The 26016-nt window shown below is 56.8% G+C and overlaps 2 protein-coding genes across 3 annotated transcripts; one reads left to right on the forward strand and one right to left on the reverse strand.

Annotated features, from left to right (window-relative positions):
• Positions 1-794: 794 nt before the first annotated feature.
• On the forward strand, positions 795-21009 carry LOC103171467 (prominin-1-A-like). 2 transcript variants are annotated; one of them, XM_029080311.2, is made up of 25 exons: positions 795-997; positions 1560-1855; positions 7902-7957; positions 8517-8722; positions 8924-9044; positions 9245-9308; positions 9497-9586; positions 9895-10085; positions 10385-10459; positions 11522-11585; positions 11695-11854; positions 12378-12530; positions 13154-13277; positions 13636-13724; positions 14440-14524; positions 14807-14953; positions 15194-15265; positions 15804-15899; positions 16273-16326; positions 17305-17385; positions 18530-18598; positions 19127-19216; positions 19381-19508; positions 19764-19784; positions 20305-21009. In XM_029080311.2, exons 2-25 carry the CDS (start codon positions 1717-1719, stop codon positions 20354-20356), a joined length of 2427 nt encoding a protein of 808 aa, XP_028936144.1. In that variant the 5' UTR covers positions 795-997; positions 1560-1716; the 3' UTR covers positions 20357-21009. The 2 variants fall into 2 exon arrangements, with proteins under 2 accessions (XP_028936144.1, XP_028936145.1); XM_029080312.2 differs by lacking the exon at positions 15194-15265.
• A 1511-nt stretch (positions 21010-22520) lies between these two features.
• Positions 22521-25207, reverse strand: HPS6 (HPS6 biogenesis of lysosomal organelles complex 2 subunit 3). Its single transcript, XM_029080906.1, has one exon. It carries the CDS (start codon positions 25205-25207, stop codon positions 22820-22822), a length of 2388 nt encoding a protein of 795 aa, XP_028936739.1. The 3' UTR covers positions 22521-22819.
• Positions 25208-26016: the final 809 nt, after the last annotated feature.

Genomic DNA, 26016 nt, shown 5'->3' on the forward strand with positions numbered 1-26016 from the left:
CTCTTGGCAGGAGAACCAGGATATGGAAATCTGAATGTGGGAACCAGGATGTGGGGCCGCTTCAAAGGGCGGAGGAGTCTTGAGGGAGGGGGATCAGGGATCCCTCAGAGTGTTGTCATGGGGATGCGGTGCGAGGCTTTGCTGTGTCTTAGAGACAGCAGCAGGCAGGGAGAGAGGGAGGGAGGGAGGGAGGGATCAGCTATTAGGGCTCAGTCTCCCACCACCACCCCCAACTTCATATTTGCCTGGGCTGCCACTCCCTGCCCTGCCCTAGCCTCAGCTCCTTCCCGGGGCCTTTCCCCTAAAGGGAAATGTCAAAAGGAACAGGAAGTCTAGGGCCTTGATGCCCCTTTTCAGGTAGCTGAGCCACAAGTTTGAGGGTCACTCCTCTCCCTGACTCTTTGCTCCCTCTTGCAGAGCTGTGCCTGAGGCCTGATGGCAATGCCTCCTCCCCAGAGCCAGACAGTCCAGTCACTCTGACTGGAGCCTGGTTCCTCCAAGACCAGTGCCCCTCCGAGGACCAGTCAGGCCCCTGTACCCCCACTCTGGGCTATCAGCCCCTTATTATCCCTCTCCCAGCCCTGTCATTCAACAAGAAGCAGAGAACTGGGGCCAGGGAATCAGGGGGGTCTGGGCCCACCAGCTGTGACCTCAGGGCAAGGAGGCGGGGCGTTGGTGGAAAATGCTGCTTGTGAGACCTGGGTCTTGGCCAGCAGGAAGGAGCAGAGAGGGGAGGGGCAAATGAGGGAATGTCGGTTGGGAGGAGGGGGTGTCAATTTAGTGGCGGTCTGACCCCTCCTCCCTGCCCTTCCCCAGCTCTCCCGTCCGTCCACCTGTGGCACTCTGCGCTGGCCTGGTCCTGCCCAAACAGTCGGACTGCCCTTGGATTTCTCTGCCTGCCCTCTCCTTCCCAGGCTCACCTGCTGCCTCTGTTCACCGCGCTTGGGCCCACCTGCTGCCTCCTGTCCCACCCAGGGGCTTCTGCCCCTCTAGAGAGGTACAGATCTGGGGGGAAGGAGAAAGGGGCAGAAAGGGAAGGGGAGAGAGGCTAGCCTGGGGGGGAGGGGTGGTTAGGCATGATCAATCACTCCAGGTGCAAAACAGACACTGGGAGTCACCACACTTAGTGTGCAAGGCATTACAGCTGTGGGATTTTGGATCTTTCTTACTATTCTGGTTACCTCTGTAGCACTCTAGGCAGTTCTCTGATCCGGGCAAGAACCCCATTGCTGGGAGCCTGATCGTCCCTCTTTATGGCTAGGCCAGCTCTGAAGTGTCTGTCTCATTGTCCCATTTCCTTCTCTCAGGGCAGCTTCTCTGAGACAGACCTTGTCCCCAAGCATGTGTGTATGTGTGCACACAAGTCCACCATCCTACTGGGGGGGGGTCTGCTAGAGCCGAGCGAGAGCTGCTCAGGAAGCTAGGCCCCACCAGGATAGAAGAGATCTCCCCTGCCCCCCAAACACCCCATGCCTGGGATTTCCCAGTGTCAGGGTGTGTGAGGGCTTCACAGGTATCCATTGACTCCCACTAAAGATCCTTCTCTCCTCATCCTCCAGGGATCAGGAGTCCCCTGCTTCCCCAGCATGAGTGAAGCCCTGGCCTGGCGGGGAGAGAGTTTGGCTTCTGGGGCCTGACCACTCCCAGCTGCCCTCTCATCTCTGCTCCTCTCAGCTGGCCCCTGAGCTCTCCGCAGCCGGAAGGCAGATCTTCAACATGGAGCTGGGGAACCTGACTGAGCCGGTCTATGAGCTCATCCCGGGCCTGGCACCTGAGGACCTAGGGGGGCTTAGGGGGCTTCATGCTATGGTGCAAGGCTTCCTGGGACTGGTGCAGCCCAACCCCTTCCCCCAAGGTAAGAACTTTCCCCTGGACAGTGTCCCTTTCCTCTCCCCATCTGCCTCCAGACCCCTTCAGGGCCCCCACTTCCACCCTGCACTCTTGTGACTTCCCTCTCCACCAGATTCTGTCTCCATCTCCTTCTCCTGGCAATCCAACTCCCCCTACACCACTCCACTCAACTTCCAACCTGTGGGAGCCCGAAAAGAAACATACTGACATTTAATTTTTTTATTTTTCCTCAAATGGTCTTTGTGAAGCATTTACTATGTGTCGAGCACTGTACTAAACGCTAGGGTAGATACAGGCTAATCAGGTTGGATCCGGTCCATGTCCCACATAGTGTTCACAGTCAATCCCCATTTTACAGATGAGGTAACTGAGGCACAGAGAATTTAAGTGACTTACCCCAGGTCAGACAGCAGGCAAATGGTGGGACAGAGATTAAAGCCCATGTTCTTCAGACTCCCCTCTAGACTGGAAGCTTATTGTGGGCAGGGAATGCGTTTGTTGTATTGTACTCTCCCAAGTGCTTAGCATAGTGCTCTGCATACAGTAAATGTTCAATAAATACTATTGACTGACTCCCAGGCCCATGTTCCATCCACTAGACCATGCTGCTGACCTATTCACACCATGGCATACAAAGAGTTACACGTAAACACATCCTTCCCCTCACCTCTTATATATTAATTCCCTGACTGCCTCTCCCAAAGACTCAAGTGCCCAGGGGTATTCATTCAATATTGAGCGCTTACTCTGTGCAGAGCACTGTACTAAGCGCTGGGAATGTACAATTCGGCAGCAGAGACGGCAGCGTGGCTCAGTGGAAAGAGCCTGGGCTTCGGAGTCAGAGGTCATGGGTTCGACTCCCAGCTCTGCCGCTTGTCAGCTGTGTGGCTGTGGGCAAGTCACTTAACTTCTCTGTGCCTCAGTTACCTCATCTGTAAAATGGGGATTAACTGTGAGCCTCATGTGGGACAACCTGATTACCCTGTATCTCCCCCAGCACTTAGAACAGTGCTCTGCACATAGTAAGAGCTTAACAAATACCAACATTATTATTATTATTCTTATCTCTGCCCAGTAACGTGCTCCCAGTCTAAACAGAGGTACTCAAAACACTACCCATGTTCATTCATTCAATCACATTTACTGAGCTATTACTGGGTGCAGAGCACTCTACTAAGCACTTGGGAGAATACAATGTTCCCACCCATGTTGATATCAGTTGGGTCTTCAGGGAGACCAGGGCAGAGGAAACCTGGGGGTGAGTGGGAAGGTTTAGAGGTGGCCAGAGACCCCTAGCTATGGGGAACCTGGCAGGAAATGCACAAATGGTAGAGAATTTGGGGACCTGCCTGAAAAGGTTATAGGGTTGGAGAAGGAACGGGAAACCGATCTTCTCAGTTTAATGCTGCCTGTTATTGTTTAACCAGGCTATGGTGCTCCTGTTTACAGAAGCAACTAGCACCCCTGCCCCTCCTATTTCCTACTAACCTGTGGCCTCTGACTCAATCCTTTCCCCTGCTCCTCAGGCAGCTCTCACAAGTGTGCCCCTCACCTAGGAAGTTTCACAGCCGGGTCTATTACCTTGACCCCCGTCTCCCCTGGCCCCAAGAACCTGCTGGCACCATCAGGCAATGGTTCCTTCTCAAGATTAGGTGCTGGGGCCCACCAGAGTCAGAGCCAGGTTGGGGAGGGCCCCTCCTTCCCTGCTCTCTCTCCCTCCTGCCTCTCTCCCAGAGCTGGGGCCCAGTTTCTGGATGCTATCAGGTTGGAGAGTAGAAATTCCAGGTGTTGTGGAGAAATGAGAGCTGGAGAAAAGAGGGAAAGAAGGGTCTCTGGACTGACTGCCTGGGGGTTCCAAGGCCCAGAGAGCTACCCTCCTCTCCTCCCACTGGAGAATTAAATAGATTAATCCAGTGTGACTTTACTAAAGGGTGTAGTGGGGAGGGGGCCTAAGGGGAAGGGGAGAGGCAATGTGGGGAGCAGAGAGTGAAGAGGGGAAGAGAGGGGATGTGGGTGCTGGGGTGGTGATTCAGTTAAGGGAAAAGCAAAGTACACATCCCTGTCAGGGAAGCCTTCCTGGAGGAGGCTCTTACCCTGGTCTCCACTCAGTTTTCAACTGACACGATGAGCTCTCCTTTGGGGAGATCTCACCATGCTTGATGTGGAGGGATAGGAGAAGCCTGTGAAGGATATTAAAGAATGGAGAAATGTGTTCTGAGTGATGCTTCAAAAAGATGATCAGTGCAGCAGTATGTAGTAAAGATTGAAGTGGGGAGAAGCTGAAGATAGGGAAACTAAGAAAATGGGAATGTGGCCTAGTGGAAAGAGCACACAACTAGGAATCAAGAAGACCCAGATTTGAGTCTAAGGTCTGCCACTGGGATCTACTGAATGACCTTAGGCAAGGGATTTAGCCTCTTTAGGCCTCATATTCCTCATCTGTAAAATGGGCATAAAATAGACTGTGAGCCCCATGGTGTCAGGGTGTGTGGCCAGTCTCACAACCTTGGATCAAGTGTGAAGAGAGGTAGCGAGAAGAACCAGGAGAGAACTTTGTTGGTAAACAAAGTTAGAGAGCATTTCTGGGAGGAGGGAATAGTTACCTTATCAATTTCACCAGGATCAAATACACCAACATCAAAGTTGAAAGGTCAAGATTGTTCAGTGTTGTAGAGATAACCTGTCTGTCTGGGCTGAAGGCGAGGCTGCCCTGCCCAGAGAGAGGGGGAGAGACAAGGTGTTACCTGAGAGCTCCCAGAAACCACTAAAATTTTATATATGATCCCGAACTGGAAAGAAGAATTGGGGGGGAGGGGCAGTTAAAACAGAACCATGGAGTAACTGCCATCCTGAAGGCGGTGGACAGTGGGCCCCGCTGGAAGGAGCAGTAGCGAGCTTGGAAGAAGGGAAAAGTGGGATACAGGTAGAGGCTGAGGGATGGGCAGGCCATAGGGGTCCAGAGGCAGTAAGGAGTAATCAGCCAGGCCCAAGGGAACTAGCCTGCCCCAACTTCTAAAGCTACTCTGACATCTGTGCCTTTCCACGAACTGTGGCATGTGCCAGGAAGAAGAGGATAAATGTAAGCTCACAAGTGGGGCATTACTGGGTCAGATCACTGACCCAACCAGCCCAGGCTTCTACCCCCATGAGTGTCACTAGAGCACTCAGAGGAGCAGGGTGATGGGGGCAGACTCCAGAAAGCAGGGTGAGAAGGCACATAGGGCATGCTAGGGAGGGAGGATGTCAATCACCACCCTCTCTCTGGGGGCAAGAGGGCACCCCACCTCACACTGAGAACATTTTTGCAATGTTTTGTTTCTCCCCAATGGCCTGAGAAAATTCCTCCAGTTTCTGCTGGGAACAGTGTGGTGACTGGGAGCTCCAGCCCAGTCCTTGGCGCTGGGCACGGTGTCGTAGCCAAAGGCTTCCTGTGTCCCGCTGTCAGGATAAAAAAGAATATGTGGATATGAAAGGATGTAAGATACCCAGGACATGGGACACCAGGCTATTTTCTTTTTCTCTTTTTCACAGAAGCATAAAAATCCTAGACTAAGAACTAAGGGAGATTAGCAAAACCCAATAGCAAACATCTTACAGTTAAATGAAGCGGCATCCAAACAATTCTCCAAAACACTGGTATGAGAATGGAAAAAAAAAGTATAAAATTAAATCCAAGTACATAGCATAATCTTCCCCTTCTCTAGACATTCACAAAACAGAGTTAAACAGTCTCAGAATTCCCGAAAGTTATCTAGAGGGCCTAGTTCCCTGGCACATCTTTTTTCTGGGATGTGCTTCAGCCCCCTTGTGTCTCTGGTTCCACTCCCTCCCTTCCACCCACTCTTCTCTGGGTCCTGAGGGCCCAACCAAAGACAGAAATGTCCTGGGCATTTCCTGGGCAGATGCTGGGCAGGTGCAGGGCAGTAGTCTAAGCCTGTGAGGGACAGAGGAAAGGACAGGGAGATTAGAGAATGGGAGACAGAGACAGAGGGACTCAGAGTCATAGAGAGCTGGAATTAGAGAAAAAGGACAGAAACACATACACACAGGCCAGGTGACATGCCCGTGCACTTATTACAGAGGAACACACATTCATACCCACAGATATACACATTTGATAGGTTGCCGAATGGGCAGAGCCAGTAAAGGTAAGAAGCAGCTGCATCGGGGAGATAGATGAGATTGAAGTATAGTGAGCAGGTTGGCTTTGGAGGAGTGAAGTGTCTAGGTTGGGTTGTAGTAGGAAATGAGTGCGCTAATATAACTAGGGGGCAAGCTGGTTGAGTGTTTAAAAGAGAGTGGTAGGGAATGGTTAGGTGGATAGGCAACCACTGGAGTTGTTTGAGAAGTGGGGACCCATGAATTGAAGGGGTTTTTTTAGAAAAATGATCCGGGCAGAAGAGTGAAGTATGATCTGGAGTGGGGAAAGACAGGAGGGGCGGAGATCAGCGAGAAGGCTGATGCAGTAAAGGCAGGTTAGGATAAGTGCTTTGATCAGAGTAGTAGCAGTTTGGATTTAGAGGAAAGGAAGAATTTTAGCGGTGTTGTGAAGGTTGAACTGACAGGATTTGGTGACAGATTGACTCTGTGGGTTGAATGAGAGAAGAGGTAATGCCAAGGTAACGGGTTCAAGAGACTGGAAGGATAGTGGTGTTGTCTAAAGTTATAGGAAAGACATGGGGTGGACAGGTTTAGGTGAGAATATGAGGAGGTCTGTTTTAGACATATTAAGTTGGAAGGGTCTGCAGGACATCTAAGAAGAGAGGTCCAGAAGCCAGGAGGAAATGCAAGACTGCAGAGAAGAAAAGAGGTCAGGGCTGGAGAAAGAGATTTAGGAATCATTCACATAGATTGTAGTTGAAGCTGGGGGAGCGAATGGGTTCTTCAAGGGAGGTGTAGATGGAAAATAGAAAGGAATTAAGAACTGAACCTTGAGGGACTCCCACAGCTACGAGGTGGGAGGCAGAGGACGAGCCCATGAAAGAGACGGAGAATGAGCAGCCAGAGAGATAGAAGGAGAACCAGGAGAGTACAGTGTCAGTGAAGCCAAGGTTGGATAATGTTTCCAGAAGGCAGTGGTCCACAATATTATTATTACTATTATCATTATTGTTATATAGTCACTCAAGTTCTGTGGTGTCATCTACTTGAACTCTTGAATGAATGGGCAAAATTGGAATTCCAGGGTCATTTTCTTGCCCTACCCCTGGGTCACTACCCTCTCTCCTGTGGCCACTTGCTTGTGACTAGCCCTTCCTAGCTCTCAGGTCTAGAACACCAGTGTTTTCTTCCAGTGGCCCTACCCAGACCTGAACAGCAATTATCAGTTACATTCTTACCAGAAATCATTTACTCATTTGTTACAAGAGATCAGAGTCATTCAGAAGGTAGGGTGGGAACAGCATATCAATCAATGGTATTTACTGAGGGCTTACTGTTTGCAAAGCACTGTATTAAACACTTGGGAGAGTACAATATAACAGTATAACAGAATTGGTAGACATAGACCCTGCTCAAAATGAGCTTAGAATTTTGGGGGGTGGGGAGACAGACATGAATATAAATACATTATGGATATGTACTAAAGTGTGTGGTTTGTGCCAAAAAGGCCATGTCCTGGGGTTGTAAGCAGGTGCACAGGGGACCAGACACTATCAATATTTCCCTCCTCTTCCCCTCCTCTCTGTGCTCAGGGCTACCTCTCTGGTCTGCTGGGCAGCAGCAGCAGTTGAAAAACCTATTAGGTAGTGGGGAGTCAGGAAGTATATGTTAAAGGGGTTAAATGACTAGGCACAGTCCAGGGGGTGGGGGTTGGTCAGCCTTCTCCCCAAAGTCTATCAGTTATTCAATCATATTGAGTGCTTACTGTGTGCAGAGCACTGTACTAAGCACTTGGGAGAATACAGTATAGCGGACATATTCCCTGCCCATAGTGAGCTTACAGTCTAAAGGGGGAAAGCATTCCCACTGCCTCCCTCTCCTGCCCCAACTCCTTTCACCGACCCCGGCCTTGACTAGTCTCCCTGACCTCTCTTTTTTCCCTTCCTCAGACTTGATCCGGAGTCTGATCCAGGGCCAAGAGGACTCCAGCACTTTGATCAAGGAGGTGTGAGGGGTTGGAGAAATGGGAGAGAAACCGCAGGAGTCTCGGGGCCTCTGCTTAGGGCCTCTGCCGTCTTGCTTCTCAGGCTTTAGTCTTCCCCATCCCCTTCCTGCCACCAAACCAATCCCCACCCACCACCATAGGATCTATCTTTTCTCCAGACAGGTTGGCAGGAGCCATCGTTCTCTACTCTGTCAGCCCCTCACCCCCAACACAAGTCCAGAGGTGCTAGTGGTTGTCCCATGGTTGTGCTTGGGGAAATAGAGGGGTGGGCAAGGGAGGAGCAGCCAGGAGATCTGTAGCTGGGTGGGTCTCCAAGGGGGAGCTCTGGAAGGGTCTTGGGACTGGGAGGTTGAGAAGACAGAAGGACCTGAGATACCAAAGGTTGGGGAGTGGGGATCACAAGAATCTGGATGGAACCCAGTCAGTTTGGTGTTGGGATGGCCCAACCCTCTCCCTGGGGCAGGAGGTGGTTGAGGGCTTGTGGGGGTTGGGGAGTCACAAGGGGGAGGGGAAAGGGGAGACTCAATCCCCTGCTCCAGCCTGACCTCCGACGTGCCAGGTGCTGGCGTATGAGGCTGGGTTCCTCGTCTGCCTCCTGCTGGGGCTGCTGTTTGTGGTGCTCGTGCCCCTGGTAGGACTCTGCTTCTGTTGCTGCCGCCTGTGTGGAAACTGCGGGGGGAGACTCCATCAGAACCAGGACAAGGGCTCCACCGGCCGCCGCCAGACCCTTGCCATCCTCCTGCTGCTGCTCTCCATCCTCCTCTTGTATGTATGCTCCCGCTCCCTGCTCCCACACCCTCTGAGGGCCCCTTGACTCATGAGACTCCTCCACCTCCAGCCTGAATGCATGTGCCCTTCCCTGCCACAGCCTCTTGACTGGTTGTAGGGGCCGGGGGAGGGTGGCACATGCTCCTGGTGGTGTCTGACTCACAACCTCTGCCCTCTGACCCCTCCTCTCCTCTCCAGGGCCGGGAACAGCCTCATCTTTGTCAGCAACCAGCAGATGTCTGAGTCTGTGTCGAGTGGCCCCGGCTCCCTCAACAGCTCTCTCGGGAACATGCAGATCTTCCTCTATTCCATCCCTCAGGTCAGCTCAGCTCTGACCCCTGCTGCCGTCCCCATTCCAGTATTCACCACTTCCAGCCTCTATCTCTTCTCATCCCAGTCTGATACTTATTGAGCGCTTACTATGTGCAAAGCACTGTATTAAGCATTTCCTGCCCACAATGAGGTTACAGCCTAGAGGGTCCCAAGTCACTTTCTGCACATTTTCCCCTCTCCTACCAGGACTTTGACAAGATCATAAAAGCCAGCAGCGAACCGGTTGGCAATGTCAATGCCAGCCTGCAGGGTGAGTAGTCCCACCTTTGCCCCGTCCACCCACTCCGGTCCCAGATCCGGCTCAGCAAATGGTACCAGACTTGGGTGTGGGGTGTGATGTGGGTTGGTCGGCGGTGTCCGGGGGGTGACGGGACCTGGGCTGGAGGCGACCTCAGGTGGGGAGACCCTGGGCAAAGAGCAGTGCCTATGTCTCCACAGACATCGGGCAGCAGCTGGGGGGCAAGGTCCTTGTTCAAGTGCAGGGGGAGGTGTACCCAGCGCTGGGCAACATGTCCGAGCTGCTGTCAGGTCAGTGATGGAAGTCTTTTCTCCCTTAGATTATTCCCGTTTACCTGCTCCTGCCCCGGCCTGAACAGACTGGAGGGGTGGAGGGATTAGGCTGGTGGGGAGGGGGCAGCAAGCAGCGGGAGAGAGGGTAAAGGAACAACCAAGCAGCGATTTTTATGACTCAAGCCATCCCGCCGTGCCCCTTCCACCACAGACCATCCCGCCCCCTTCACGCCTTCATCACTGCCCAGCTCCCCTGGCCCAGCTCCCCTGGTCCTGTTCCCATGGCTCAGCTCCCCCAGCCCAGTTTCTGCTCTCCCACCTGGCAGAGGCCCAGGAGATGGAGAAGGAGCTGCAGGTGATGACGAATTCTTCGGAGAAGCTGCAGGACCAGTGGGAGGTGCTGAAGCAAAACCTCTCGGCCGTGCAGACAGAGCTCAGAGATATAAAGCAGGATTGCGGGGACCCCTGCAAGAGTCTGGAGCTCAACGATCTTGATATCAACTTTAACATCAGTGAGGTGTGAACCCCGAGTCCACTACCGGGTCTCAAGGCACCCCCCCGCAAACCTTCCCCCGCCAAACCTGCTCTTCCTCCTTTACTTCCTCTGCCCACCCAGCTCTGCTCCCTCCAACTCAGCCTCCCCTTCTTGTTCCAAGCCACCTTGCCCTGCCCCTGTCCCTCCCAAGCACACCCCCAACCCTCTGCCCCCCCGATCTCCTCACTTCTTCCACTTCCCTGCCCCACATCCCCGGCCCCTACTTTTCCTCTTGTTCAGTTGTGCGCCCTGGCTCCTCTGAACTAGCCTTTTCCCCCCAGATCCCTAATGTTGATCCTGAAATTGAGCTGCTCAGCAACCTGTTGAACACCAACCCCCAAGCCCATGTTCAGCAGGTGAGATCTCCCCATCCCTGCCTTCCTCTCCCCCAGCCCGGCTGCTCCCCAGAGGCAGCTGAGCCTAAGCCATCTGTCCTGGACCAACTCCTGACACTGAGGTCCTATCTGGCCCCCACCTCGGCCCCCTGCTCTCTATGTGCCCAACTTTCACATCACTCAGTCAAACAATGGTATTTATTGAGCACTGACCATGAACAGAGCACTGTACTAAATACTTGGGAGAGTATAATGCAACAGAGTTGGTTGAATAATTCCCTGGCTGGGGCATCCAGGGTCCCTATCCTGTTCTATTTGGGGCCCATCTCTCCTCCCTCTCTCCTACTGCTCCACACATCCTCCCTGACCCCTGATACTTCTCCAACATGGAAGAGCTAGGCTGGCAGGGAGAAGGCAACAAGAGTAGGGAGGATCTACACAGGAGCAGGTGGTCCAGGGACACAAACATTGGGTTTGACCAGGGGCATCCAAAACAGAGGGCAGGGGGCTTCCAGAGGGAGTGGAACCAAAGTGTGGGGAGTCCTGCAGAGAGGAGGGGGCAGGGGGAAGCCCAAATGAAGTAGGGGAGGCACAAGGGGCTGCGGAAGACCCAAAGAATTGCTCCTATTGGAGTCTCCAGGGCTGATGCAGCAGCATGACGTAGTGGTTAGAGCATGAGCCTGGGAGTCAGAAGGTCATAGGTTCTAATCTGGCTCTGCCACTTGTCTGCGGTGAGACCTTGGGCAAGTCACCTCACTTCTCTGTGTTTCAGTTTCCTCATCTGTAAAATAGGATTAAAACTGTGAGCCCTAGGTGGGAAAGAGATTGTGTACAGCCCGATTAACTTGTATCTACCCCAGGGCTTATGCCTGGCACATAGTAAGTGCTTAAAGAATACAATTAATTATTTATGTTGAGAAGGGGGAAGAAAAAGGTCCCAAACCCACTTCATTCCAAACCTCCTCACTGCAATGAGGGGAGTGGGAGCAAGCTGGCTGGTTTGGCCTCCGGGAGGGAGGATTGAAGGAAGAGTGGGGCTACTAGGCTGAGATGAGTAGCATAAGTGTCTGCTTTCTCCCTCAGGCCTACCAGATTCTAAACAGCACCCCCGAGGCAGTGCATAACCAGACACGGGACTTCGTGGCAGGTACTTGGGAAGGGGGTCCCCACCTCTCTCGATCTCAGCTCCCCTTAGCCTCCACCCTCCCATACTGACCCCTCTCCTTCCCTCTGCTTCTTCATTTCCTACCCTCTAGAGGCTCAGGGCCTGTTGGAGAGCATTCTGAAGCAACTGGACAGTATTGGAAAGGAGAACCAGCTGAAGGAAGTCTTGGAGAATGTTGATGAGATGCTGGGCTTGTTTGGAAACCAGATCAAGGCTGTTGAACCCTATCTCTCCCAGGCTGATCAGTACAGGTATGGCTGGGATGGGGGTGGGGCCAACAGGTGGAGAAGTAGTGTGGTCTAGTGGGTAGACCATGGGCCTGGAAGTTGGAAGGACCTGGGTTCTAATTCCCACTCTGCCACTTACCTGCTGTGTGACCCTGGGCAAGTCACTTCACTTCTGTGTGCCTCAGTTGCCTCATTTGTAAAATGAGGCTGAAGACCGAGCACCATGTGGGCCATGGACTGTCCAACCTGATTAATTTGTATCTACCCCATAGTTTAGTGGAGTGCCTGACTCATACTAAGCACTTACAAATGCCATGTTTCTATTTTTTAAAAGGTGGGAGGGATAACCAGAACAGTCCCGGGGGCTGACCTGGACCCTGTTGGTGAGGGTACATGGTTGAGCATGTAAGATGTCACGTGTTAGGGCGTGTGAGTGTCGGCTTCTCCTGGAGCCTGACTCTTCTGCCCGTGTCCCGCTGGCTTCTCAGTTCTCCATGCTTCCCATGGACAGTGCGCCCCGCTTGTGCCCCCTGTCCCATCCCAACAGGTGGGCGGTCGGCGTATGTCTGGGCTGCGTGGTGCTCCTGGTGGTGCTGTGCTTCATGCTGGGGCTGCTGCTCGGCTCCCTGGGGCTGCAGCCCCACACCCTGCCCACCCAGCGTGGCTGCCTGTCCAACAGCGGCGGAAACCTCCTCATGGCGTAAGGAAGGGGGTGAACAGGGGATTATAGGAACGGGGGGGGGGGGGGGAGTCCCAGGGTGGGGGAAGGGGAAGCCCCTTCCTGGACTGTGGTTGGAGTGATGTGGGGACGGGACTCCCCCCAGAAGTAAGGTCAGAGGCAGGAGCTTCCACTTGACAGTCTGGATGGAAGGTTGGGGGAGGTAGGATGAGGGAGCAAGGGAACTTGGTCTGGGAGAGAGGCAGGGTATGAGTCCTTGGAGCCACCTGGAGGTGTGTGCTTCCTACCCGGAGCAGAAGTGGAGGCATTGGAGGGAACAGCTCTGCTGCTGTGCCCCCTCCCAACCCCCAGTTGCTTTCGGCTTGCCCCTCTCTGCAGGGGCCAGGAGTTGGTTGCAAAGTTCCCATCTTGGGAGAGGATCACCAGCACCCCCTGCCCACCACCAGCTGTCATGGGCTTTGATCCCTCCCTCGGGCACTCGTTGGTAGTGGGGAGCATTGTGCCTCAGGTCATGGTAGAGGGGAGGGTAGAGTCGGGGCTCACTATTATTATTATTATTACCAACATTAATTATTACCAACATTATTATTATTATTATTATTATTACCCCTGCCCTCCCCCTCCCACGGCCCCGATGTGTGCAGGGGCGCTGGCTTCAGCTTCCTGTTCTCCTGGTTGCTCATGCTGCTGGTGATGGGGCTCTTCCTGCTGGGTGGCCAAGGCTACACGCTGGTCTGTCAACCCTGGCACCGAGGGGAGCTCTTCCAGGTGAGACAGAAGGAAGGAAGCACATGGCCCCGGGACTGGGGAGCAGGGGCAGGGCCTGGGTCCAGGGAGCATGGGCCCAGCTGGGAAGCAGGGACAAGGACCAGGCCTGGGTCCAAAGGGCTGGGGGCTAGGGGGCCAGGGCTGAGGAAGTGGTAGGGGACGGATGGGGGATGGGAGCCATAAGCACTTCCAGCCACAGACACTTGGCTTTGCAGATCGGGAGAAGTGGGATGAGGACCACTGGGAGTTCCAGCTTCCTTTCCCCCAGCTCGCTCACAACTATGCTTGCAAGTTTTCTCCTCAGTGAAGGTTGCCTGACTACCTTCAATGGGGGCCCCTCCCACCCTCTGACTTTCAGGTTATTGACTCAGGTCTGCTTCCTGGACTGAATCTGTCCCAGATCCTGGGGCTGGAGAACAGCACATTGACCCTAGGAGGCTTCTACAAGTGAGTGCCTGGTTGGGGGCAGACACATCTCAGCCCATGCTGGGGGAGTAGGAACACATAGGGGTGGGGCGGCCCCCACCCGGGAGGAGAGAAGCAGAGAGGCCTAGAGGAAAGAGCACAGGCCTGGGAGTCAGAGGACCTGGGTTCTAATGCCGGCTCCATCTGTGCCTGCTTTGTGATCTTGGGCAAGTCACTTAACTTCTCTGTGCTTCAGTTACCTCCTCAGTAAAATAGGGATTAAGACTGAGTGCGCTATGTGGGAATGGGACTGTCCTAACCAATTATTTTATATTTATCTCAGTGCCTGGCACATAGTAAGCTCTATACAAATACTAGACTGTAAGTTCATGTGGGCAGGGAATGTGCCTGTTTATTGTTGAACTGTACTCTCCAAAGTGCTTAGTACAGTGATCTGCACACAGTAAGCACTCAATAAATATGATTGAATGAGTGAATGAATACCATAAAGAAAAAAAGAGGGAGGTGGGGGCAGACCAAGACACATATAAGTGCCCAGGTTCCTGCTCCTGCTTCACCAGCTCTCACAGGAGCTGCCCAGGGAGAGGGGCCCATCCCCCACAGCCTTGTTTCTGGGGCTCTCCTGCTTCATACCTCCCTCCCTTCCCGGGCCCCTGACCTTTGTTCTCCTTCCCCAGCCCCCTCTGCACGTGCTGCTCTCTCCCTAGCTCTGGCTCACCACCCTTTTCCTCCACAGTAACTGTCAGCACAACGAACCCCTCTGGTCCACCCTGAACTTGGACTCGGTCATCCACCTGGACGGCTACCTCAATCTCAGCCAGGTCACACATATCCCCGTCCTTGGCCCTTGGCTCTGGCATCTCCTGGAACGCTGATCCCTGGTCAATGCTCCCCACAAACCCTGGCCCCCTCACTGCCCAACTGAACCCTAGTCTGCCCCCGACCCATGACCCCTGTTACTATCTTTCTCCCTCCCAGCACCCTAGCTTGGCCCTGCCAGAGGTCTCACCTTCCTAGCTGCGGGGGAAGGATCCGGGCGTACCTCCTTGGAGCTGTGACCCTGGTGCTCATTGCCTCTCTCCCTTCCCAACTTGTCTCCCCAGTACAAGGACCAGATCCAAGACAGTTTTGACAAGGTGCAGATCCACACAAACTCTGTCACGCTGCTGGCCCCTAAACAACTGTCTGCCTTGGAGAAACTAGGCCACTCAGGGCTGCAGGACTTGGACTTCTCGGACTTCTTAAGCCAGGTGGGGATGGTTGGTGGAGGAGGGATGACCCCTCACTTCTCCCAGGCTGGGGCACTGCCATGATCTTCCAGCTATTAAACCCCAGGGCGACCTTGCCCAATTGCAGTAGGGGCACTCACCCCTGAGAGCCCCTCTGCAGAGGTTGGAGGTTTCTAGAGAAGGACAGGTCACTCTGGCTGCAGCCTGGGGCTTCCTCCATCCAGCGCCCCCTCCCACCCACTCTGTTCTCCTTCTGTTCAGCTAGGGAAGAACCCCACCAAGGAGAATCTTGGGAAGCTGGCCACGCAGCTGGATGCCCTGGCATCATCTCTGGTGAGGGGCCTACGGGGTCGTGGGGTTTGGTGCCTGAAACAGGCCCCACTCCTCTCTGGGTTTCCTCCTTCTCACCAGGGTGAGTCCCGGGTGGTGGGTAGAGGAGGGCAAGGAGGGTCAAGGTGGGTGTCAGATGCAGGAGAGGGCAACAAGACTCTGTCATCCCTCCCCTGCCAGCCTATGAGTGCTCTGAGCCACAGCAGGTTCTCAGACTCTTGGCATCCTGGCCCATTGGCATCCCAGCCCTTTGGTGTCCTAGCCCCTTGGTATCCTGGCCCTTTGGGATCCCAGGCCCTTGATCTTAGCCTATTTCTCCATCTCCCTCTGCCTTTGTTATATGTCTGTTTCTGTCTGTGCCTGATTCTCTACAGTGTAAGTTCCTTGTGGGCAGGGAATGTGACTACCAACCCTGTTGTATTGTACTCGCCCAAGCACTTAGTACAGTGCTCTGTACATGGTGAGCACTCAGTAAATGCATTAATTGATTGAGCCTCCAACCTACTCTGCCCGTTTTTTTTTTTTCCTCGGTATCATCCAGAACCAGTCTAAGGCAGATGTGGCCAAAAAGCTCCAGAAAGGAGCCAAAGATCTGCGGCGTCTTCAGGACCCCTTGGACAAGATCTCCCCTGAGATGGTGAGCACTCAGGCCCCCAGCACTCACCCACCTCCTCTCCTGACACCCCTTTCCCCCCCATTCCCAATTCCGTACCCCGGGGTAGGGGCTCCCCTCTCCCGCTTTTACTCTTCCCTGCCCAAGTTTCTCCTTTTGCCACTAGAAGACACTTCCACCTCTGCCAGACTGGATCAGCGTGATCCCCCCCCCCCCACCCCCGGTAGACCAGTGGACAGATCCTCAATGGGGTGGAGATACAGACCCCGCATCGGTGTCCCATTAACTTTCCCACCCTTTCTTGCGGGTAGTACTCCGTAAATCCCCTCTTGGCTAACCATTCCCACTCCCTCAACCTCTTCCTCTCCTCTTCCTCTTCTTCACCTCTCGTCCCCAGCAATCCCTGAACCGAAGCCTCCTGCGGCTCCAGAGCTCCATCCAGCAGATACGGGTGAGCTTGAGCCGGGAACGGGGAAGGGCGATGGGGCAGCGTGGGGGGAAAGTACAGTGCTTTGCACATAGTAAGCGCTCAGTAAATAGCACTGATTACTGACCGAGTGACTGGCAAGCGCCAGAGCTGCCCCAGCGGGGGGCGGGGGGGACACGACTGGCGATGTTAGAGGGGGCAGGGATGGGATCTGGGACCCCGGGTTGGGGTAGGGTGGGGTGGGGAGGACCAAAGCAAAGCCCAAGTCCCTCACCAAAGGCTGGCTTAGAGAAGCAGCGTGGCTCAGTGGAAAGAGCCCGGGCTGGGGAGTCAGAGGTCATGGGTTTGAATCCCGGCTTTGGCACTTGTCAGCTGTGTGACTGTGAGCAAGTCACTTCACTTCTCTGTGCCCGTTACCTCATCTGTAAAATGGGGATTAAGACTGTGAGCCTCACAACCTGATTACCCTGTATCTCCCCCAGTGCTTAGAACAGTGCTCTGCACATAGTAAGCGCTTAACAAATACCAACCTTATTATTATTATTATTCAACCCTGGAGGGAAGGGAAGATCGGGTGGGGGTGGAGTGGGAGGGGGACCTGGGGTGGGAGGGATTGCTACCCCCATCTGGGGTAGGAGGGGGCGCCCCAATGCTGGGGTGGAAGGGGTGGCTCCCCCGCTTGGGGTGGGAGTTCCCTTGCCTAGATGGGAGTGGGCAGTCCCCAGCTTGGGGTGGGATGGGGGAGTCCTGCAGCTGGGGTGGGAGGGGGCTCCAGAGTTGCCCCCCCCTCTTCTCCGGGATAGTACTGGGGCGCTGGCTCCATCTGGTGGACACCACCACCATTCCACTGGAGCCGCCGGAGTTGCGGGGCCAGACCGTCCCCACCCCTCTTTGAAGACTGGAAAACAGGGCCGGAATGCGGCTCCCTGCCGCCCCCGCCCATCCGTCGTCGGGCCAGTTGGTCTCCCCACCTTCATGGGTGTCTCCCTCCCTCTGCCGCAGGCCCAGTTGAACGGGAGCCTGGACGCCATCCAGAAGGCCCAGGAATTCCTTAATGACTCCGTCCCCGCAATCATCAAGAACGTACGAACCTGTCTCTGTCCTTCCTTTACTCCTTCACCCCAACCCGTCGTCTTCAGCTTAAGTCTTCCGCCGAGAGAAGCAGCACGGCCTAGCGGATAGAACACTGGCCTGGGAGTCAGAAGGACCTGGGTTTTAATTCCGAGTCCACCACTTGTATGCTGTAAGACCTTGGGCAGGATACTTAGTTTTCCTGTGCCTCGGTTACCTCATCTGTAAAATGGGGATACGACCTGATTACCTTGTATCTACTGCCACCCTTAGTACAGTACCAGGTACCTAACAAATGATTGACAAATTATATACAAATTATATATATGTATGCACGTATACATATAGCATATATATAATAGATGCATGCCCATATACATATAGTATATATATATATATATATATATATATATATATATGTATGTATACTATATCTATGCATATATATAATATATGCATGCACATATACATATATATTTATATATATTTATACATATATACAGTGTATATATTATATGTATGCATATATACATATATTATATATACAATGTATGCTATATGTATATATATATACTATTACCTATACTACATAATATATACTACTTCTGAGTGCCCTGTGCTTCCTGAGGTATGTGTCTAAGCCCGTGGTACCAGACATGGGTGGTATAGCTGGATCAACACTCACCCCCTCCAACTTCAAACTTTCAAGTTCTTACATCAGAGCCCTCTCACCTCATCCCTGGACATTTGCAATCGGCGCCCCTTCCTCAGGACCATCCGGCTGCCCACAGACCTCCAGCTCTTAGTAATATTAGTAGGGGTGGAAGTAGCAGCACTTATCGAGTACCCTCATGGTGTAGTGCTCTGTATTAGGTGCTTGGGAAGAACGGAATACAAAGTGATAGGTTCCCTGCCCACAGTGAGCTTCGACTCCAGCTTTTGCTCTGGCAGGGTCTCCCCCTCACCCATCTCACTGCTGGGGTTGGGAGGGTTGGGGCCTGGAGGCAGCTCTGGAAATCTCGGGCTCCAGCGTTGGCCCCGTCAGTCTCCTGTCCATGGGGTGCCTGGATAACCGGGCCAACCGCAGTCCTTAAAAGAGCCTCCTCCTTCCCCTTTCGGTCTTCTCCCTCACTTCCCGTTGCTTGTTTGGCCCCAGGAGTCTGGGAACTTCCTCTACACCCAGTTCAGCTACTTCCAGAAGTATGTCGAGTGGGCCAGCCACATGGTGAGTCTGTGCAACTGGGGAAGGAGGAGATGGGTGGGGATTTTGGAAAAAGAGAGTACCCCATCCTTTAGCTCCCACCGGCTGCGCCCCTTAGGCCCCTGGAGACAATTGCCACCTGTTATGAAAACACATTCTTGTCAAGCCACCCAGGCAGATGCCAACATGCATGGCCAGTTGTGGACAGTTCTGGGGCAGGGGCAGGACCAGCTGTGGGGCTATTAGCTCTGAGCCATGGCTACTGGCTTCTTGCCTGACCCTGGGGTAAAAATGGTCTAGTGGGAGGTTGAGGGCAGGGGAGGCCCCCTGCTGGGAACGCTGTGGGTCAGAGGATGTCATATCAAAATTCTAACTGTAATTTTTATCTGCAAAATGAGGATTCCCGTTCCCCCTCCGACTTAGGCTGGTAGCCCCATGTGGGACCTGATGATCTTGTATCTACCCCAGCACTTCGTATAGTGCTTGGCACATAGTAAGAGCTTAACAAATGCCACGGTTACTATTATGATTATTATTATTTACCATCCCTAGTTGCGTAAGGAGATGGCCCGTTGTGGTCCTGCGGCCCAGGTCCTGGACAGTGTGGAGACTGTGGTCTGTAGTGTCGTCGTGGGCAACCTGGTGAGTGCGCCTATGGGTAGGGGGAATGTGGGGTGAGGGAGTGATTGGCATCTCTTTGCAGTATCACTTGGGAGTTGTCCTGGGCTGGGTTTGGCAGGGGGTGGAAGTTTGGGAGGAGGGGACTTCCAAGGAATGGCAGGGGCCTCTTTCTCGCTCCACCGCAGAATATCTTCTGGTTCAGCTTGGGCTGGTGCACTGTCCTTCTCCTTCCCGGTCTCATACTAGCCATCCGGCTGGCCAAGTACTATCGTCGTATGGACACAGCTGATGTCTTCAGTGGTGACACCTACGTGTATGTACGGCCCCCCCACCCCTCTCTGCCAAGCTTGGGTTTTCTCATCCTTCCTCCTGTCCAGCGGCCCCCTCCCCTTGTTCTGGCCTCCACCCGGCAGGACCTGGCCTGATAAATCAGGGACCCCGACCCCTCACTCCCTAATGAGAATACAAGAGAGCTCGGGGGTTTCGTGGTTGGGAATGAGGGAGGAAGGGAAGGGGGCGGGGGGCTGTCTGGTCCTGTCTCACTATTCTCTTCCCCTTTCTCCTCCAGGAACAGACAAGCGTTTGAGATGTGAGTGATGGCCGGGGAAGGGGCGGGGGTCCCCTGGAATCTCACCTTCCTTGCAACTGGGCAGCTCCCTCCACTGTTTTGGAAGCCCTGGTCCTCCCTTCTGTGGGAGGAGCCTCCCTCCCTTGACGTGGGCACCTAAAGCTGGGTCGGGGTGGGGTGGGGATGGAGAGGTTAGAGAAGCAGCGTGGCTCAGTGGAAAGAGCCCGGGCTTGGGAGTCAGAGTTCATGGGATCGAATCCCGACTCTGCCACTTGTCAGCTGTGTGACTGTGGGCAAGTTACTTCACTTCTCTGTGCCTCAGTTCCCTCATCTGTAAAATGAGGATTAACGGTGAGCCTCATGTGGGACAACCTGATTACCCTGTATCTACCCCAGCGCTTGGAAGAGTGCTCGGCCCATAGTAAGCGCTTAACAAATACCAACATTATTATTATTAGGTTGGGGGGCAGGCAGTGCAGGGCCACAGGAGCTGACAACCTCCCTTAGAGCCCTTCATATTTCTCCCAATCTGTCTCCCCAGGTCCCAGAAGCCACCACCTTTCCATTTCCCCAGGGCGGAGACAAGATACTGACATCTTCCTCTCCTCCTCCCCCGCCTCCCCCAAACCATCTCCATGACAACAGGGAGGCCCGCTGAGCCCACCTCCCGTGGAGCTGCGTTGAAGAGGTTTCATCTCAGGGCTCCGCAGGGCAAAGTCTTGGCATCCTCAAGCCTCTCTCAGGTGTTTACCTGCCACGGGCTTTGCCCTCCCCTCCTCTTTCCTGCCCCTCTCCCCCGCAACGAAGAACAATAACCAGTGGTTTTGCTGGAACACCCACTCACCGCAGGGAAGGGCAGCACTCACCCACGGGGGTCCTCTTCTTGCCTTGGGTCCAGTCCCACCCCCTCAGCCCTGCTGGAGCCTTAAGGGTGGGCTTTGCCCAGGCTGGGGAGGGCATCGACTGAGTCTTGTGCCAGGCTGGCCTCTTGCTGGGTGCAGAAAAATCTTGCAGCCTCCAGAGGGCTCCCCAGCCTTACACCTAGCCAGGTGGCTTTTGAACTTTGTGGGAAAATCAGTTTTTTCTTCTATGGCAAAACCAGGCCTGGTATGGTGTTTGGGAAGGAAGCAGTCGTTGACTTTGCTAGTTCTCCCTGAGGAGGGGGTAGCACGCTCTGGAGCCTCCCCAGACCCACCACTCCTTCCACCCCCATTCTCACCAATAAACAATGTTGACTGCACACCTAGATCCTGAGGTGAGCATAAATGGAATCACAACACAAACTGGGTTGTGGGGAGTGGCGGGGGGAACGGTTCACTGGAGTTGAACCAAAGGGGTCCCCTAAACCTCCCTTGCCTCAGCCTCATCCTTCAGTTTTCTGCTCTCACAACATCAGAGGGCTGACGGGAAGGATTTTTCATTCCCCGGTGACAGGGGCCACGTGGAGGGAAGTTGGCTTTAAATGGATGGGCCGGGAGAATAGCTGCATCAGAAGAGTAATTATTAGGTGTGGGTAGATTGGTCCCCAGGTGAGGGGCCAGATTTCAGGGTCCAGAACATCCATTTGGTCAGGCTGGGGTCTCCCCACCTACCACTCCTCCAATTGCAGCAATGAGGGTGGATCATAATAATAATATTTGGTGAGCGCTTATGTGCAAAGCACTGTTCTAAGCACTGGGGGGATACAAGGTGATCAGGTTGTCCCACGTGGGGCTCAAAGTCTTAATCCCCATTTTTCAGATGAGGGAACTGAGACACAGAGAAGTGAAGTGACTTGCCCAAAGTCACACAGCTGACAAGCGGCAGAGCCGGGATTAGGACCCTTGACCTCTGACTCCCAAGCCCATGCTCTTTCCAATGAGCCACGCTGCTTCTTGACACCCACTCACCTACTCTGACTCTTGGGTGCAAAGAGGAGGGGGCTGTCTGTCTCTAGGGTTAACGTGGACCTTTCAAAGGCCCTCTCTGACTACTGCCCAGCACTGAACCATCTCAGGTGCCTCCTCCTTGGGTCGGGGAGGGGAAGTGTCCTTGGTTCGAATGCTCCACTTCTCTTGGCGGGGAAAGGTGGAGGGAGTTTAATAAAACCAGTAGCTCAGGATCAGGCAGCAGGGCTCTAGAGTCCTTGGGAAGAACGGTTGGGGGATGGGGGTGCAGTAGAGAGTGGACCAGACGCCCCCCTCTTTCCTTCTCCACCCACTCGAGTGGGGCTGGGGGAATCCACCGCATCAGAGGAAGGGGGCATGATTAGGTTCCGACGGGTAAGAAGTGGGTGAGGGGTGGGAAAGAGGGTAGATGGTAGGTCACCATTACCAGGGTTGATGGCTTCTCACTGCAGCCAGCAGCTTCCCCACTACAAATGGGGAAATTCCACAGAAACTAAAAAAGGGTCTGAAAAATAGGAAGTTGGGGTAAAGCGCTCCAGACAAGGAAGGGGGGAGAGCAGCGGTGCTGAGGGGCCTAAGCGTGCTGGGATGGGTGCCACACCACAGGGACCAGGATGGAAGCAGCTGGGGAGAGCTACGGTTTCAGGAGACGGCACCGGGCCCCGCGTCTGGAGTGGAAGGAGAGGAGGGATGCAAATAAGTAGGAGTCAACCTGCTTCTCTCCCTAAAGACTCCCCGGGGGCGGGGCTCCCCCCCTCCCCAGGACACCCATGCAATCCTGATGAACCCCTCCCAAGTGCCCCGCCCCACGGTGGAAAGTCCAGCATGCCCTTGCCATTCCCATCAGGCTCCTGGCAGACACACAGACACGCTGAATTCCCTCGACTGTATTTAAAAATCCCCCTTCCAAGGAGAGAGAAGTATTGCACAGTGTCAATGCCCCCCTCCCCCCCTCCCACCATCCCCACCACCTCCTCGGACCTAGACCCGCTGTCTGACCAGGACCCCCTGGCCGTCTGCCTCCTAGGGGGAGAAATGAGGGGTTCTGGAGGAAGGAGGGAGCAGAGGGCACAAATATGGAGTGGGCTGATTCTATCTGCTCCATCCATCCCTGTCTCTTCCGGATCCCGCCGCTCCCGCGGCCGGCTCCGCTCCCGGCCCCTCCCCACCTCAGCCCGTGTCATCCGGGGGAAGGCTGGGGCCCGCGGGAGTCCCGGGCCGCAACCCCGGCCGGTCTGGGTCCGGGGCGAGGGGCGCCGAGGCCCGGGGCGGGGCGGGTGGGGGCTCCGCGGGGCCTCCCGGGAGGTCAGAGTACAGCCCCTCCGGCTGCCCCGGCGGGCCCGGCCCGGCCGCCCGTTCCAGGAGCGGCTTCAGCAGCCCCAGGGTCAGCGGGGAGGTGCCGGGGCCGGGGAACGGGGCCGGCGGGGCCTCTCGGGGCAGCAGGTGAGGCTGCAGCAGGAGGAGCACGTCAGAGGCCGAGATGTCCGGAGGGCAGAGCTGGCACAGGCGGGACAGCTGCGGGTCCAGTTGGCGGTGCCGGGCGAACTCGGCCATCAGGGCGGTGAAGATCTCCCTGCGGAGCAGCGGGCTGGGCGGGGAGAGTCTCTGGGCGGCATCCAGGACCTGCGTCCAGCGCCCCGCCCGGATCAGCTGCTCCACGGCCTGGAGCACGGCCTTGGGCCGCCCGCTGCCCAGCAGCAGCTCCACCTCCAGGGCCTCCGCCGCCTCGCCCGGCAGCCTCTCCACGACGGCCAGGGCCCGCCGGTACAGGGGCAGCCCCGGCCCCTCTCCGCCCGCCGAGGCCGGCCCCTGCCGCCGCTGGGCCAGCTGCACGAAGGGCGGCAGCCACTGAGGCTCGAGCCGGCCCAGGGAGGAGCACAAGAGCTCGAAGAGAGGCAGGGCCCCGTTCTGGGGGACCCCACCCACGGGGCCGCCCGCCAGCACCTTCCTCCACAGCTCCCGGGGGGCCGGGGAGCCCAGCTGGCCGGCCGCGTCCATCTGCAGCTGCAGGAGGTGGCGGGCGGCCGCCCAGGCGGCGGCGGGGAAGGCGGCGAAGACGGCGTTGAGCTGGGCCAGGGTGTCGGGGCCGGGCTCCGCCTGCAGCAGCCGCCCCACCTCCCGCTCGGCCAGCCCGGCGTAGGCCCCCTCCCCGCCGCCGGCCGCCACCCGGCTCTTGAGCCGCTCCAGGCCGCGGTAGTCCTGCAGCTCGGCCCGCAGGGCCGTCAGCAGCCGGGTCGGGGGCGGCCGGCCCCGCAGGAGGGCGGCCAGGGCCGCGGGGGCCCGGAAGACGCCTCCCCGCCGCAGCTCCTCCACCGTCAGCCGGGTGTCCCTCAGGCTGCGCCGCTGGTAGTAGCCGCAGGCCTCCTCGAAGACCAGGTCCTCGGGGGCCGGGCGGTCGTTCCCGCCCTCGGCCGCCCAGCAGACCTGGAAGAGGCCGGCGGGGGACAGTAGCCGGAGGCCCTCCTCCCCAGGCTCGGCCCCTCCGGCCGGGGCCTCCAGCAGGTGGACGCGGTCGGTGCGCAGCACCTTGCGCTCCAGCAGCCGCCCGCTGCCCAGGTCCACCAGCTCCAGGCCGGAGCCCCGCACGCAGGCCAGCGTGCCGCCGAAGGTCCGCAGCTCCACCGGGGCGCCCGGGCCGGGGGCGTCCCCGGCCAGGGTGCAGACGGCCCGCACCCCGCCGTCCCTGCGCACCAGGCGCACGGCCCCGCAGGGGCTCAGCAGGAGCAGCTCCCCGCGGCCCTGGGTCACGGCGCAGCCCAGGGCGGCCGGGGCGGCCCCGCCGGCCAGCAGCCCGGGGGCCCCCAGCATCAGCTCCCCGAAGGCGGCGGGGTCGTCGCCCCCGGCCGGGCCGGGGCTCAGGCTCTGGCTGTGGACCAGGGAGCGGCCCGGGGCGGCCACGGTGACCCTGTCCCGGCCGGGGCACCAGACGAGCAGCAGGTGGGCGAGGCCCGGCCGGCAGGCCGAGGTGGGCACCAGGTAGACGTCCCGCGGGGAGGCCAGGACCCGCAGGGGCGGGCAGCCTTGCAGCAGGACGCGGGGGGGCCCGTCCTCCAGGCTCCGAGTGCAGATGCAGAAGTCGAAGGGGCCGGGGCCCGCCTCCTCGCACCACACCAGGCCGTCGTCCCCCAGCCCGGCCACCGACAGCAGGCGGGCCCGGAGGCCGGGGCGGAGCTCCAGCGCCCGCTGCAGCCGCCAGTCCCCGCCGGGCCCGGCCCGCCACACCTCGCTCCGCCCGCTCTCCCACACCAGGACCAGCCTCCCCGCCAGGAAGAGGCCGTCCAGGGGCGAGGGCCGCCCGGCCGGCCAGGCCCGCTCCAGCTCCGGCTCCCGCTCCCCGGCGGAGCGGCCGCACAGCAGCAGCTGCGGGGCCGGGCCCGGCGGGGGTCGCAGCAGCAGCACCAAGCGGCCGTCGGGGCTGGCGCGGACCCGGAGGCGGGGCCCCGGACGGTCCCGCCGCCCTTCGGACCCCGCCTCGCTCAGCAGCAGCTCCCGGAGGCGGCCCGCCCCGCTGAAGTCGCTGAGGTCCGACAGCTGGCGGAGCGTCCCGGCCCGCTTCATGGCGGGGGCGGGGGCGGGCGCGGGGGCGGGCGCGGGGCTCCGGGCCCCTCTGCCCCCCGGGCCCGGGCAGGGGCCGGTCAGGGCGGTGGGGCGCGGCGGCCCATGGCCAAAAGGGCGGCCTGCCGCACTCAAGGAGGAGGCCGGGACTTCCGGCCCCGGACGATGAGGTGGGCTCCGCGCCCACGGGGCCTCAGGCACCCCGCCCTCCGGGCCGCCCCCGGGCCCGCCCCCAAACGCCCCAAACCCACCCCGTCCCGCCCTGCCGGCTCGCCTCCGCCCGCACAGCCGGATCGCGCCCCGCCGGACGCTCCCCTCCCCTCCCCTCCCTTCCCTTCCCGCACTCGCCGCCTCACGCCCTCCCTCACAAACCACTCACATCCTCCCTCACACCCTCCCTCATAAGCCTCTCACATCCTCCCTCACAACCTCCTCACGCTCTCCCTCCCAAGCCCCTCACGCCCTCCCCCCCAGGCCCTTACATCCTCCCTCACAACCCCCTCACGCCCTCCCTCACACTCTCCCTCACACCCTCCCTCACAACCTCCTCACGCCCTCTCTCACAATCCCCTCACCCCCTCCCTCACAACATGACTCAATGGAAAGAGCCCGGGCTTGGGAGTCAGAGGTCATGGGTTTGAATCCTGGCTCTGCCACTTGTCAGCTGTGTGACGGTGGGCAAGTCACTTAACTTCTCTGTGCCTCATTTACCTCATCTGTAAAATGGGGATTAAGACTGTGAGCCTCATGTGGGATAGCCTGATTACCCTGTATCTCCCCCAACACTTAGAACACTGCTCTACACATAGTAA

This window comes from Ornithorhynchus anatinus, chromosome 16 (assembly GCF_004115215.2).
Source record: "Ornithorhynchus anatinus isolate Pmale09 chromosome 16, mOrnAna1.pri.v4, whole genome shotgun sequence".
Taxonomy (NCBI): domain Eukaryota; kingdom Metazoa; phylum Chordata; class Mammalia; order Monotremata; family Ornithorhynchidae; genus Ornithorhynchus; species Ornithorhynchus anatinus.

Coding starts and splice junctions, on each gene's coding strand:
- HPS6 (XM_029080906.1), bottom strand. CDS start 25,207: ATGAAGCGGGCCGGGACGCTCCGCCAGCTGTCGGACCTCAGCGACTTC.
- LOC103171467 (XM_029080311.2), top strand. CDS start 1,717: ATGGAGCTGGGGAACCTGACTGAGCCGGTCTATGAGCTCATCCCGGGC. Junction 12,531..13,153: donor GGCGGAAACCTCCTCATGGC/GTAAGGAAGGGG, acceptor CGATGTGTGCAG/GGGCGCTGGCTTCAGCTTCC. Junction 19,509..19,763: donor TTCAGTGGTGACACCTACGT/GTATGTACGGCC, acceptor TTTCTCCTCCAG/GAACAGACAAGCGTTTGAGA.